The sequence below is a fragment of the Hypomesus nipponensis genome, chromosome 6, assembly GCF_054491055.1.
Source record: "Hypomesus nipponensis isolate SF chromosome 6, ASM5449105v1, whole genome shotgun sequence".
In the NCBI taxonomy this organism is placed as follows: Eukaryota; Metazoa; Chordata; class Actinopteri; order Osmeriformes; family Osmeridae; genus Hypomesus; species Hypomesus nipponensis.
The window spans coordinates 2922722-2938194 of NC_140366.1; the positions used below are offsets into that span (position 1 = coordinate 2922722).

At 44.7% G+C, this 15473-nt stretch overlaps 1 protein-coding gene across 2 annotated transcripts in view; it reads left to right on the top strand.

Annotated features, from left to right (window-relative positions):
• Positions 1-15473, top strand: part of ezrb (ezrin b) — a 34754-nt gene that overhangs the window by 17971 nt on the left and 1310 nt on the right. For both annotated transcript variants that reach the window (XM_084699588.1, XM_084699587.1), the window contains exons 5-13: positions 1292-1566; positions 2274-2357; positions 2685-2831; positions 6769-6865; positions 11821-11984; positions 12809-12939; positions 13807-13967; positions 14813-14905; positions 15169-15411. In XM_084699588.1, coding sequence (XP_084555714.1) covers positions 1292-1566; positions 2274-2357; positions 2685-2831; positions 6769-6865; positions 11821-11984; positions 12809-12939; positions 13807-13967; positions 14813-14905; positions 15169-15411 — 1395 coding nt within the window. The remainder of the gene's footprint in view (positions 1-1291; positions 1567-2273; positions 2358-2684; positions 2832-6768; positions 6866-11820; positions 11985-12808; positions 12940-13806; positions 13968-14812; positions 14906-15168; positions 15412-15473) is intronic.

The window sequence follows — 15473 nt, forward strand, 5'->3', positions numbered from 1 at the left end:
CGTGTCCCCCTTTATGCCCTTTTGTCCTCCTTTTTGACCATTCTTGCCCACCGTCGCAATTTACCACTCGGGTAGGCTTTCAGGCTTTCCTACGTGGAGTTCAGAACTCCACTTTGCCACTTAGCAGCAAGATCAATATCATGCTTTCTGTAAGCTCTGTCGCATTTGATATAGACGTGAGTAGTGGGGGAAAGGGGCTTTAGAGCATCATGCCTGTGCTATGCAATAGCACAAGGATAATGCTAGTTCTGCCGGGCACTCTTCCTTAACATTAGCATAAGTTTTTCCCGGACAGATCAACTCCAGACCGAACTTCCCGACCAATTTTTTGTGTGGGCGGGGCTAAATTCGAACTTAGCCCCGCCCACACAAAAAAATGGTCCTCACCCCGCAAATCGGGGTGCCGCCCCCCCAACCACAACACGGACATATGACGTGGCGCGGTTGGTGCCCTTTGTTGGTAGTGTGGGAGGGTTATTTAATGGATGCACTTCGGAAAATGCCGCCCCCCTCTTCATGCCGCCCTAGGCGGCTGCCTATGTCGCCTAAAGGAAGGACCGGCCCTGCCTGCATAGGCTCTGTAGTGGTAGCTAGAGGAAACAGAAATTATTCGTTCATTTCCCGACTGGGTCTTCGGGTACGAGTGTTTGGATAATTTTTCAGGTGACCTGCATAGGCTCATAAATGGTAGCGAGAGGAAACAAATTATTTGTTAATTTCCCAACTGGTTCTTCGGGTACAAGCTTTTAGGTGCGTTCGACTTCATGCAGCGCCGGCATCGCCTGCAGCCCGGCTGACTTGAAGCAGCCAATGGCATTTTCAGCTTCAAGGCAGCCGGCTGCAGCCATCTGTTGGCGCTGCCGGTGGTGCATGAAGTCAAACACCTTTTGGATCATTTTTCACGTGACCTGCATAGGCTCAGAAGAGGAAACAGAAAGGATTTGTTTACCTCATTCACTTTCGCGTGACTGCTAGGTTTAGTAATAGTAAGACGTGAATGAGATTTGTTCTCAACTGATAATTAAGGTTTAGTTATTTTTACTTTTTTTTTATTGGCCACGAGAAAATCAACGAATCACTCTCTGAGACTACTCATTACTCCTGAGTCATACAAATGATTCATTTACATTTACGTTTAGTCATTTAGCAGACGCTCTTATCTAGAGCGACTTACAGTAAGTACAGGGACATTCCCCCGAGGCAAGTTGGGTGAAGTGCCTTGCCCAAGGACACAATGTCAGTTGGTGCTAATCGTTCACAAACAACACTTCACTACCTCCCTCCCACCCAGGTGTCGTCCCAGGACGTGAAGAAGGAGAACCCGCTCCAGTTCAAGTTCCGGGCCAAGTTCTTCCCAGAGGATGTGTCTGAGGAGCTGATCCAGGAGATCACCCAGAAGATGTTCTTCCTGCAGGTGAAGGACGGCATCCTGAGTGACGAAGTGTACTGCCCCCCAGAGACCGCAGTGTTGCTGGCCTCCTACTCCGTCCAGGCCAAGTTTGGAGACTTCTCCAAGGACGTCCACCGGCCTGGCTACCTCACGTCTGACCGCCTGCTGCCCCAGAGGTAAGGAGCCAGGAACTCAACCAATACCAGGCCAGATACAGGCTGAGCAAACAGTTGGGGATAAAAAACTTGCCAGTACCGTGTTTTTTCGGAAATAAAGCCGTGGTTTATACCCCGATTTCAAATTGTTCTTGTGTTTGTGAGGCTTATATTTCGATGCGGCTTATAGAATGTTAGAACAAAAGATCAGTATAAACACTTTTTTCGCTAGCTATTATGCTAGCTAACTTAGCCCGTTGCGGAAAAATAACTTGCGCTTTGGGGACCGTCAGAAATATTTAGAACTCACGTGTCTAAAGGTAAATATTAGTTAATTCCCGGGCAATAGAAAACATATATTACGCACTTATGTTTTCAAAGTGTGTTACACAACGGCATGCCTATACTCGTGCATTGCTTGGTATCATTGTTCCCGTATTAAGTGCGGCATTTATTCCAGTGCGGTTTACACTCAGATTTACAAACACAAAGCTCCCATTCTGGTGGGGTGCGGTTTATAGAAAATGCAGATTATTTTCAGAAAAATACGGTTTTCTTTTCTAATGTATTTTGTGTAGTATGTATGTTTGTAAGTATCCTTGCTAATAAAAAAAAAGAACAAAAATACACCATAACATCAAAAAGGATGACATGACCTAATGCTACACAAAGCCTAACCTGGTAGTAGAGAGTGTGTCATGACGACCTGGTCTCTATCCCCTCCTCAGGGTTCTGGAGCAACACAAGCTCTCCAGAGAGCAGTGGGAGGAGAGGATCCAGGTGTGGCATGAGGAGCATCGCGGCATGCTCAAGTGAGTCTGTGTGCACGTGTGGACATTTGAATGTGCGTTTATGTGTGTGTGTGACTGCATGTCATTTTTATGTGTTGGTGTGTGTGCATGTGTGTGTGTTCATGTGCGTGTGTGTGTGTGTGTGTTATTGTCAGCCTGTCAATCTGTTTGTCTTTGTCTCTGTTATTTCCAGTTTGTTGAATGTGGCAGTAAATCAATAGTTCTCTATCTTTCTCTTTTTCTCTCCCATCACTTCTCTTTTGATAAATGCAAATACTTTATTTTGTATTATTATTATTCTTTCCACCCCTCTCTCTCGCTCTCTCTGTCCTTCTATCGGTTCCATAGGGAAGACGCTATGCTGGAGTACCTGAAGATTGCCCAGGACCTGGAGATGTATGGGGTCAACTACTTTGACATCAAGAACAAGAAGGGGACCGAGTTGTGGCTGGGTGTGGACGCCCTGGGGCTCAACATCTACGAGAAGGATGACAAGTAAGCGCTGCTGCTCACGCACAGGGAACTGACAGGATCCTGCGTTGTTTTAAAGGTCACATGACATGAAAACTTCCCTTCAGGAGGTTATTTAACATTAATATGAGCTCCCCTAGCCTGCCTTTGGTCCCCCAGTTGCTAGAAATTTTTATAGGTGTAAACCAAGCCCTGGGTATTCTTCTCTGCCTTTGAGAAAATTAAAGCTCAAACGTTCGGTTTTCTCCTCCTTGTGACGTCACAAGGAGGAAGGTTACCTCCCCTCTCTGCTTTGCCCAACCAGAGAATCTGGCCCACCCATAAGAACCTGAGCTACGACCGTGCAAGTGTTTTTAACCTCGAGAGACATCATGGCTTGCAAACGAATGAAACATTACATTTGCTCAGTTTGGATGTACAAAGGAAAACAAAAGTATTTTTACAGTTCCTTCATCCAAGCCTCTGAAGACCCAGTGTCGTTATATTATTTTTTTCTCTGGAAATGCACCGACACAACTTCCCAAAATGTTGTATGTCTGCGCCAAACATTTCATCCATGACTGTTTCCTCAACTTGAGCTAATACAAAGCAGGCCTTGCTCAAATAAAAATTCTGGATCAGTACTATCTCTCCTTGGTGCAGCTACAAACCTTAGACAAGTTAACTAATGCTATATCATTTTGTTGCTTCACTGTATATGGTTACCGAGCTTGCTACCCTTAGAATGTGGCTGTAACATTATCTCTGCAGCAAACAGCTGAGTTACTGTCGCTAATGTAAAGGTAGATAGCATCAAGTATGTGTGGGAATACACATGCTGTAACGCGAGTGTTGTACACTTCAATGTTATTTGGTTAACCATTCTGCTGTTGGTGTTATGGCGCTCGCGATAGCCTTTCCCTTCATTGAAATTACTATGAGTGTGCACCTCTGCAAACCAGGGTGATCAGATGAGAAACGGTAAATTCGAGGCATCTTACAGCAATGGGGCTACTAGCCATTGCGATACATCCATTGTAAACATTAGCGCATTGGTGCCGCCTCTCTCCTCCTCATTAGAATTGAAAGCAATAGGTACAGAAACAGCATGTCTTGAGGAAAGCTCATTGTGGGACTGCTCGTTGTGTCTGTAATTATGCACCAAGGCTGAATTTCGGGAAAGAGACTTCAGATACAGTATTAGTGGACCACTAAGGCCTATATAAAAGCATCCAAAAACAGCATATCATGTGACTTTTAAATAAATCACAGCTCAGGATTCCCAGAGTTCATTTATTGTAGTTTTCCTGACAATGGACAAACACAGTCACCCATCTGCTCCAGAACCTGGAGAGGTTAAACTAGGGAGAACATAATAATAATAATACTTTTTATTTTCCAAAGTGCCTTTCTCGGCACTCAAGCACACTGTACAGAGGTATATTAAAAACATTAAAAGCAGCACAAAGTGTGTCATTCCCTTAAAGGAAAACACTGAAAAGTTTTTAAGTGACAGAGCACTAAGCCAAAATAAACATATACACTTCTGGTACAATGGCAAGTGGAAGCATTATTAATCATGTTACATACACTCTCACAGAACCGGACCAGTCCCTCACTGAAGTGGGCTACATTAGGTTTAATCCAACACCTGTATAGAACTGGGTGCCCAGGCTAACCCTAACTGTGTCCAGACTGGCAGCCTTCCAGAACTCAGATCTTGCTGAAGGTTGAGGCATGTGCTGCTGTCCTGTTTGGCTCTTGTCTGACTGATTTGACAGGTGTGTCACAGTGAGGCAGACCAGGTCCCAGGTTAATCGCTACCCTGCGGAGGTCATCCCCACAATGACTAATGTCCGCAGATCCACCTAGCTCCATTTCAGCTAAGGCTGCTCTGCCAACTGACACAATTGACACGCTAAATGCTCCTGTAACAGCTGTAGTCTTCCTGCCAATCTGTACCCACACCAGGCTTCGAAATCAGGCCCTCTGACCCACGAGCGTGATAACTAACCAGTTACACCACCGAACAAGCTAGCTTTTCTCGTGAGGAGTGAGTTTACCAATTCACCCCGGCTACACTCCCAAGAGACAGTTCTAAAGATGTCTTACGAGACCATCGCTAGCGGCAACCGTGCAGCGTGCAAAACAGACGTAGCGAGATTTAGATCTCTGGGATAACTGGGTTTAAGGAGAGTATGTGAAGAGACACTCCGCTGGTTGAACTACCACCTAGTCACTTACCGTCTCTCCAGACAGCAACCTTCACACAGAGCTGCCTGTGTCGTTGATGATAGCCGTCACTCTGCCACACACTCTCAGCTCCCTGTTTGATCTCTCGAAGCCAAGCTTGGTGGCAGGCCGAGTGGAAGCCGGATCCCATATCCATGTCAGGGTTAATGAGAAAGCGGATGAGCTCAGCCCCCTCAGGACTGAGGCCACAGATGGTCAGGCTGGAATCTGAATTGGCCTCTTTTGGACCCTGGCTTTGTTCCTTACTCACTTTTATAAGCTGATGCCAAAGTATAGAAAACATTCAATTCTTTCTCAGTTCCCACCAAGCACCAGCTGAGTGGGATATATTAAATCCAGTGTTAAATCAATGCTTCTTTTGTTTACTCTGCTACAGTTAATAATAAAGTATTTATTTGGACTGTGGTGTAATTTGATACTTGTTCTCTCACTCTGCTATTATTGAAAAAAAGAAATTAGGTAAGAGGGCCAGGTAATATAATTGTGTGTCAATGCTTGTCTGTGTGTGTATGTGTGTGTTCACGCTACGTGCCTCTGTGGTAATTGTTTGGGTTTGGCTTCAGAAATGCCTCTCTCCCACAGGGCCCTCCTCCGTAACCATAGTGACACCAACTGGTTTTTCAAGCTGCGCTGCACTTAACAATGCTCGACTCTAACACAGGCCTCGCGAGTCGGCTTGGGAGTCGCCAGACAATACACCTGCAGCCTAGCCCTCCCAGAGACAGCCCAGTGCAGCCTCCAAACTCCTCTGAAGCCACACACACACTAGATTCTAGAGATAGCGACACAGATTTTTATGTAGACTTGTGCAACATACACACTTGCTGGCTGAAAGGGCTTTTAAGAGATTCATCTTAGATGTAAACCTTAGTACTTACTAACTTAGTAAAAAAAAAAGCTCCTGTAGTATGCTATAGTTAATTTACATAACAGGTTAACAGTGTCTATTAGATTTATTGTACATTACAACTTTCCCAAGCTGGGTTAAAGACAACAACCTGAACAACCCTCTGTTGTAACATTGTAGACTGTGTGAAGCCTAATCTTAATCTACCTCTAAATATGTCCTTCGTCTGCCCCTGTACAAACACGCCACCATGGCTTCTGAGAGCAGCCAAGTCAGCCCTGACTGAGTGGTCAACGCCCTCACACAAGACACGCAGTCAAGTGGACTGTTGTCTGACTTAACCCTGTGCCAACCAAAATCTTCTATCTTCTCTTTATCGGCCAAAATACTCCCCAAAACAGGCGTGCTAACCCAAACACGTCATTTCCTTAAAAAATCCATTAGTGTGCATTTGAAACTAAACAGCAAATTGCTCAAATGGGGTCCACATTCCAAACACAATTCCTTTGCGTAGATGCCAAGGAGTGTAATTGAAATTCCAGTTCAGGCGGTGTGTCATGGCTGCCAATGGCACTCCCCAGACTCCTGACAGCCCTGACTGTGGAGACACACAGGTCCTGTTGTCACGTAGTGCTGAGGCATTTAACACTGTGGAACAGCATACTGTCCTGTCTCAAACGATCATCCTGGAGAATGGCAACTGACCAATAAAATATATGTTATCCTTTTTTTGGCATTGGTTACATGTTTGTTACAGTACAGTGTATTCAAATGAAATGTCCTTTGAAAATACCCCAGCATATTAATATAGATATTTCAATTAGAAACAAACAACACATTGGTGTGTTCATGTTGACCTCATCTTGCCACTCGCTCCACCAGACTGACCCCAAAGATTGGCTTCCCCTGGAGCGAGATCAGGAACATCTCCTTCAACGACAAGAAGTTCATCATCAAACCCATCGACAAGAAGGCCCCGGTATGTAAGCTCTCTCCACCAACCTACCAGTCACTCTCCTCACCCTCCCCATCACCCACCCACCCTCCCTACCAACTCCATCTTTCACCTCCCTACCAACCTCACCATCCACCTTCCTAACCAACCCCACCTTTCTTTTGTAATATGAAAAAAGGAATGCGCCTAAACATTTTTTGTGTCTTAGCACAATATGAAGATTGCCAACATGCTGACTGTTTTACTAGCCTAGTGCCTAGTTCATACCTGCAAACTTGTCACTTTTCGGTGAAAATAGCAGTTTTGAATGAAAAAAATGTCATCCACGTGAATCGTGTAGATCAGGGGTGGGGAACCTTTTTTCTGCCAAGGGCCATTTGGATATTTATAACATCATTCGGGGGCCGTACAGAATTATCAACTTAGAAATCAGCCTGCTTTATTTATTATTTATTATTCAAACATTAACTCACCCCTAATGCGATGGTTGGAACTGCTTCTCTTTGGAGAGGTTTGTGATGTTAGCTGGTATTGATGATGTTGCTACTCGCAACTGGTTTTCCAGGTTTGCGTCAGTCAGCTTGGAGCGCAGTCGACTCTTTGCTAAGGTCAGTTTTGAAAAGAACTGCTCGCAGCAGTAAGTTGTTCCAAACACAGATGCATATTTCAATGCATGTCTTCTCAAAGTGGGAAATTCATCCTTACTTATGTGACGTTTGTAGAACTCAAGCAGTGGAAGGTTGTTGTACCTAGCTTTCAGAACATCATCGCATTGCAGCTGAATCATTTCGTGTTGTAGGTTACCAGGCACATCAGCTGGTTCCACATTGAAAGGTGTAGCAAAGATGTTCAATTCCATTTGTTTACTTTTCACATCCTTGAATCTTTCATTAAATGCCTCAATTAATTTTGCACATTCATCAGCATATTCTAGTGTTGTAGAAGGCTTTTGTACTTCCAGAGTGGGGAAATGCACCGTGTTATTCTTCTCGAGTTGCACTTTCCACAGCCTTAATTTAGCTTCAAATGATTTCACGTTTGAAAGCAGTGAGCTGAGAAGCTGGTTGGGGCCCTGCGTCTTGACGTTCAGCTCTGAGAGGTACTTGGTAATGTCCACCATGAATGCTAGATCACACAGCCACTTGCTATCATTGAGTTCCATGACAGGTTTTCCCTTCATCTCCATGAACTGCTTGACTTCATCCTGCAGTTCGTAAAATCTCCTGAGCATCTTCTTGCGGCTCATCCATCGCACTTCACAGTGATAAACAAGATCACTGTACTCAGAGTCAAGATCATTCAGTAACTCCTTAAACTGGCGGCTGTTAAGACCTCTGGCTTTGATAAAGTTTATGCACAACACTACGGTTGACATCACATTGTTGAGGCGCAACGACTGTGCACAGAGACTTTCCTGGTGTACGATGCAGTGGCATATAATTAAATCATTTGGATCAAGACTGAGACGATTCAGTTCTTTCTTGACAAATGCAACTAACCCCTTTTGCAAGCCAACCATGGCTGGAGCTCCATCTGTAGTAAGACCACTTACTTTCAAATGTTAGCTCAAGTTTTTTCATTGATAAAACAAGTCTCTCGAACAAGTCCTCACCTCTTGTAGTGCCTTGCATGGCTTCCAGTGAAAGCAGTTCCTTCTCGTGTGTCAAACTCGGCAGTTATCCCGCGAACAAAAACGGCCAGTTGAGCACTATTTGTTATGTCCGTTGTCTCATCACAAGCCAGAGAGAAAGTTTGAAAATCTCCTGCAGAATCCTTCAGTGTTTTTTGTGCTGTCTTGTGCTAAATCAGTAATCCGATCTGACACGGTTCGCCGAGACAAACTAACATCCTGAAACAATTTGACTTTCTCTGGTGCTAACGACTCCGCAGCAGCAACCATACACTTAGTGCCGCCGCTCCCATAACGCGCACTACGTGCTGTGCGTAGGGCACCAAGTCCTGAGGGGGCACCAAAAATTTGCCAACTGAAAAATCATCATAGTTATTATAATTATAATGACTATATTATTTCAGTAGACCTATATAAATATTACGCACCTTTTAGGCATGTTTATCACAAAACAGGCAAAACAAGAGATATATTTAATTGCTCAAAAAACGTTACGATGGTGCCCCCCCACCCCACAAAAACAAATACACACTCAACTTTCCAAGCTCGCCGTGGGTGCCCTTTTCTATCTCAGTGGCCTGACGAACTTTGACAATATGCTAGGCAAACTTTTCGAAAATGGCCTCAAAAAGACAACAGGAGTCAGGGCCAGAAAAAGAAATAAACTGCAAGATGATGCCCGTGCATCACTTTCAGGTAAGTCCATGTTTAATTATTGTTAAATACGGGAAATATGCTGCTAACTTATAGTTAGCCTATGCATACAACTCGAATTAGCTGACGTTATTGCTAATTTTAGCACACTCAAATATGTTAGGTGCAAACTAAATTTCGATTTTACTGTTAAACATTATCTATGCATTTGAAATAACTGACGCCAGCTAGATGTTACTTTACTGTACGTTCTATGATGCTTTTATATTCGATTGATCAAATTGTTTTTAAATGAGTAATAAAGCTCCTTGGCTGCATGGTTTCAGTTTTAAATGTTTATAATTTATTTGGAAAAACATGCTAAGAAACGTAAGGGTGGGGCTGATAAATTAAGAGACAAAAATACATCATGCACTCAAATAACGCCCCCCAAATTTCGCTCGCGCGCTTTGCGCGCTCGCATTAACTCCGTAACCAGCAGCATATCAAACACAGAATGTGGATGCATTGACAGGGCAGCTGTGGTGGTGGTGGTGGGGGGTATCATAAAGGAATTATGCGTAGGGCACCCAAATGGCTAGCAGCGGCACTGCATACACTCTTTCACAAACTCTCCCTCAACATGAGGCCTGAGTTTCTTTGCGATTAGCTCGCTCACTACATAACTTGTCTTGATAACGTTGTCTCTGTCACAACGAGGCTTACTGAAAGTGGCTTATTGTGATTCCAAACTCCGCTGAAGTGCATTTATTTTATCCAGCTGCAATTGGCCTCCCAATTCGTTGAGTTTAGCATGTTTTGAGCTGCAATGACGCTCCAGATTAGCTTTTTTCATTACTGCTAATACATAGCCACAAACTAGGCACACAGGTTTGCCTTGACTTCCACAAAAAAATAATATTTTGTCCATTTATCTTGGAAAGATCGACATTCTGTATCAACTTTTCTTTTTTTTGCAGTCAACATTTTTGTGAAACCCAGACAGACCCACTGCAGTCAGATTGGATCTTTCCGCGACTTCAGCAAACACCTTGAAGGCGTCGAACGTTGCTACGCAACGCTGCGCGACTTCACGGTCCTCCTCCACATATTAAAATAGTGCTGCTGCTCGGCCCTGACCAACGAATAATGCACTTAATAATATGGTACCTGAAGTGCGCGGGCCGGACGTTCCCCACCCCTGGTGTAGATCCAGAGAGTTTTTATGGGGGGGGGGGGGGAGTCAAAAACCTACTGCGGTCGTCTTCACAATAAAGCATCTTTGGTGATACGTCAGGCGAGTCATTTGGCCAATCACAATCAAGTGAACTGCAGCGTCTTCTTTGAAAAGGCTGCAGTAGTCAGCTTGTCGACTAGTCAGGATTTCAGCTACGTAAAATCAGCGAAATGTGTTGCAGTAGCCTACCTACAATGTTGGAGAAATACGTTCGTAATTTCATTACAAACACGTAATGAAACAAGACCAATTGGTGTCTGGTTTAATGAGTGATCGAAACTCATGCTCTGGCGGATCATTTAACGTTGATTTAATGCAGTCGGAGTTAGCCTTAATAAACGTTTATGATCATGAAAATGGGCTGTATAAAATGTGTCAGCTTTTTCAGCCGTTCAGAGTTTGCAGGTATGCTAGTTGTTATGCTTCATTATGCTGAAGCAGAACAAGATATTACACAAGTGAAACTTGGTTTGGGGGAGGTTGGGTAACATATCCTTCAACTGCCCTTCTACAACATCCACTTACCCCTGAACACCATATTGTGCCTTCTTACACTTTTGTAATAACCATAACCGTTAACACTCAAATCAAAATCAAATCAAATGTATTTGTATAGCCCTTTTTACACGCAAGCATGTCACAGAGGGCTTCACATACGCCCACAGAACTGCCCCTCAACCAACCTAAACACTTAATTTAATGTAATCACACAGCAGGTATTTTGTACTTACATTGATGTGACTATACACTAGGTGCTGCAACATAGTTACATGGTAGTTCATGTAATGTACGTCTGATGTGTTACCTACTGCTCTGCAGCAACATGCTGTGGTCTAATGACATCTAACTCAACAGAGACATACAATGAAAACTAGGAAGGTACCACATCAAGAAAGTACCATAGCTTGCTGTACAAACACACATGCATAGACAGAGCCCTCTCCTCCTCTTCCATATTATCCAGAGCTCTCTGTTGTCTTGTCTCCATAAAACCCGTAGGCCTATCCTGGTGTACCTGATAACAAAACCCTGTCTCCAGACCAGAACATGGCCCATACTGATAGGGAGAAACACGCACACAATCTCTCTTGCTCTGTTTTCTCCAGCATCTGTGCCAAAGCCAGGAGTGCTGTGTTTGTGTGTATCCTTGCTGGATAAGTCTTCAACAAAGATTGTCAGAGTGCTCTACATTACTGACAGTAATCAGAATACCTGTAACCAAATGTATTATGTACAGTCAGGTTCTCTCTCTCCTGTCTCTCTTTCTCTCTCCCTACCCTCTGCCTACAGTATTTTTCTCTTTCCCTATCTCCCTCCCTCCCTATTTTTCCCTCTCCTTTCCCCCCCTCTCTTTTTCTCTCTCTCTGCACCTGCTCATTGTTAGTGGGCCCTTTGTCATTGACATCAACCAAACACAAAAGACAAGCCATAAAAACGTCTCAACTGAGTTTTATCCCTCCCTCCCTCTCCTTCCACCAGGACTTTGTGTTCTATGCCCCTCGCCTGCGCATCAACAAGCGCATCCTGCAGCTGTGCATGGGCAACCACGAGCTGTACATGCGCAGACGCAAGCCTGACACTATTGAGGTGCAGCAGATGAAGGCTCAGGCTCGCGAGGAGAAGCACCATAAACAGATGGAGAGGTGTGTGTGTTTACACTTGCACGTGTACACATGTGTGTTTGTGCGTCGTCAAATGTGTGTGTACGTGTGTTTATTGTTCCACATGTATGTCAGCAGTACATGAGGCGTGTTCAATAAAGTTGAATGGAAACAAAGGCACTGCATGGTGTTAGTGGTTGGATGATGAGGGAAGCTGTCTTGCTCTCCTTTGCTGGTCAAGGCTGCTGTTATTTGGACATGTATATGTTCTACACAGCTGTCCAAACACGATGATGTAATGGCATACACACACACACACAACTGTAACCAAACACACTCAACCTGTTGACCTGTTGGATTTTCCCATGTTTTCCAGCGAACATGGGTATCCAGTGAGATGTGTGTGATGACCACCACTGTAGGTCGCTATTTAGTGCAGGAGATAGCTCTGTCTGCTGACTTAGTTATCCAGCCAGAATGGTGTAAACAGAAATAGAGACATGTGACATATTGTAAAATAAACAGTTACCCTATCAGGGGCTGCCTGGGTTTTCAAGCTCTACCCACGTTAACGTATAATTTCTGTTGGAAACTGTCCTATTACTTCTACTTTTAGTACTTTTAGTACACTGTGCACGAGTGTTTGTGTGTGCGTGGTTGAGTGTGTGCGCGCATGCATGCACATAAGAATGCTTCATATGTAAACGTGTGTGTGTTTGTGTGTGCATATTTGCCCACTTGCTTGTGTTTGCTTCCCACTGTGACAGTGTGTGTGTGTGTGTGTGTGTGTGTGTGTATTGGTTCATTAGCCAGCGCTCGTCATCCCTCTCTTTGTGTCCAACCCTGAGTGTCTGTGTTATCTACAGGGCCCAGCTGGAGAACGAGAAGAAGAAAAGAGAGGCCATGGAGAGAGAAAAGGAGCAAATGGAGAGAGAGAAGCAGGAGCTGATGATGAGGCTCTACCAGTTTGAGGAGAAGACCAAGAAGGCAGAAAAAGGTAGGCCCATTTTCACCTACACCTGCGTGCGTGTGTAAGAGACAGAGAGATAGAATGCATGTGTGTGTGTGAGAGTGCATGTGTGTGTACTATGTCAGAGAAAGAGTGCATGTGTGTAGTGTGAAAGATGTGTTGTTCTTAAAGGTGCTCTATAAATAGACGAGTGATGTGTGTGAAAGAGTCTTTATGTGTTCATGTTGAGCCCGCAGTGTTCATTACTCTTTTTAGAATTTTTCAGAAAAATGTAAAATTCAGCCTGAACCATGAAAATACTATGTTTCAAGTAGATGTGGTTCTAGTAGCATGTTTACAACATGTCTGCTTTGACTACATGCACACTGGTGGCGGTCGGGGTGGATGTGTGACAAGGTGTGTTTATGACTAGGTAGACCTTAGATGGTCCGGCGGTGCTCTCTATGGATCTGATCTGGCTATCAGGCTGTTACAACATTTACTGACTTTCAGGCTTCCACACCAACCTTTGTGTGTGTGTGTGTATACCTGTGTGTTTCCAAGCACAGATTACTTAACAGTTCAGTCTAATATGTGCTATAACTGAAGAGCTGACATATTTTCAGTTTCATTATAATTCGGTAGCCCATTTAGCTGGAGTGTCGATGCATTTGTGACTTTGTTACTCAAAGGTAACGTGTAATATTACGGAACTGTTAGTGTGATCCATGTGAATTTAGATGTTTGTTTCTGGAAATGCAGCAGTCTGAATGTTTTTAGGAGATTTTCTCTTTTCCTTTGCTTATCTTCCCTCCATTTCTTTCTCTCCTTCCTTCTCAGTTCTTTGCGCTTTTGAATTCTTTAGCACAGCTAGACCAAGCATGTGTGTGTGTGTTTTGTAAATGCCCCCTCCAGAGCTGCAGGAGCAGATGCAGAGGGCCATGCAGCTGGAGCAGGAGAGGAGGAGGGCTGAGGACGAGGCAGCACGTCTGGAGGCAGAGCGCCAGTTAGCCCTGCTGGCCAAGGAGGAGCTGGCACGCCAGGCCGAGGACCAGATGAAGAGCCAGGAGCAGCTGGTCAGAACAGCCTCTCTCTCTCTCTCTCTCTCTCACTCTCTCACTCACTCACTCTCTCACACACACAGGTTGTTTTTACTATCTTAGGGAAGACTGAAAATTCACTCCCATAAAAAGTAATGTTATCCCTAACCCCTAACTCTAACCTTATCCCTTAATTCTAATTCTAACGCTAAACTTAGAAATAGTACTAGTGCTCGAAAGAGCACTTGAAGTTGCAGGGCTGAAGAAAAGGTCCTGCACAAGGTCAAGATTTTCTTCCATTTACTATCCTTGTGGGGACCGTAAGTTTGGGTCAAACAACACCACACATGCCACAAAGTATGCTTGGTGTGTTTTAGGCTGGGGCTAACTGTGAAATTTAAATGGCCTTCACAGAGACAGCGAATACAAAAGGATCAGTCCTGATGTGAGGTCATTTTCCCTTTCCATTGTACAGCTCTAGCCCAATAATGTACGACCTGTCTTCTGCTTGCTGCATTATCTTGCAGTGCCCAATTTTCTATGTAAGCACATTTTACTGTGCCCAACATCCCCCTGCTTGCAGGGCTTTTGTGTTAGTCTGTTTGTGTGAGTCTGTACGAGTGAGTGTGTATGTGTGTGCGTGTACTGAGTATTTACAGTCCAGACACTGCACACATGCTGTGAACAACAAAAGCAGACTGGAGTTCATTCTGGGCACTTCTGGATGGTTTGCTCAAGAACGGATGAATTGTTGACATTGTCGCCGTGGACACAGCTCATCTCCTTGGAGCCTACAGGATGAGGAGGTTCTTCTAGAAGCTTCTGGCTCTGTCCTCCTCTCCTACTGAATCCTAACCGTTGTGTGTGTGCATTTGTGTCAGGCTGCAGAACTAGCTGAACACACAGCTAAGATCGCCCTGCTGGAGGAGGCCAGGAGGCGCAAGGAGGAGGAGGCAGACACGTGGCAGCACAGGGTGAGTCTAAACACACACCTTCTAACACACACCCTCTAACACACTCACACACACTCATTCATGCACTTACACATCTCTGTACAAGAAAAACAGTATGCCTGTATATAAGACACACACACTTACAAACACATTACATTTGCATGTATACATATATACACACATACACGTACATATATACATATATATAGACGTATGAATCTTGCACACCAACACATACATGTTAAATGCACTGAGCTCTTGGTGTCTGCTCCGTCCCCCTATAGGCCAGAGAAGCCCAGGATGACCTGCTGAAGACCAAGGAGGAGCTCCACATGGTGATGACGGCCCCCCCACCGCCCCCCCCTCCCCCCATGTACGAGCCACTGCTGGACGACAACAGCGACAGCGAGGAGAACGCCAGCATGCACAGCGCCGACCTGCCCACCGAGGGCATCAACGACCACCGCAATGAGGAGGAGCGCATCACCGAAGCGGAGAAGAACGAGCGAGTGCAGAAGCAGCTGATGGTGAGGGATGGAAGGACGGGGGAGTCCATGTTTGCGCTCTCCGTGTCGCACCAAAACACATC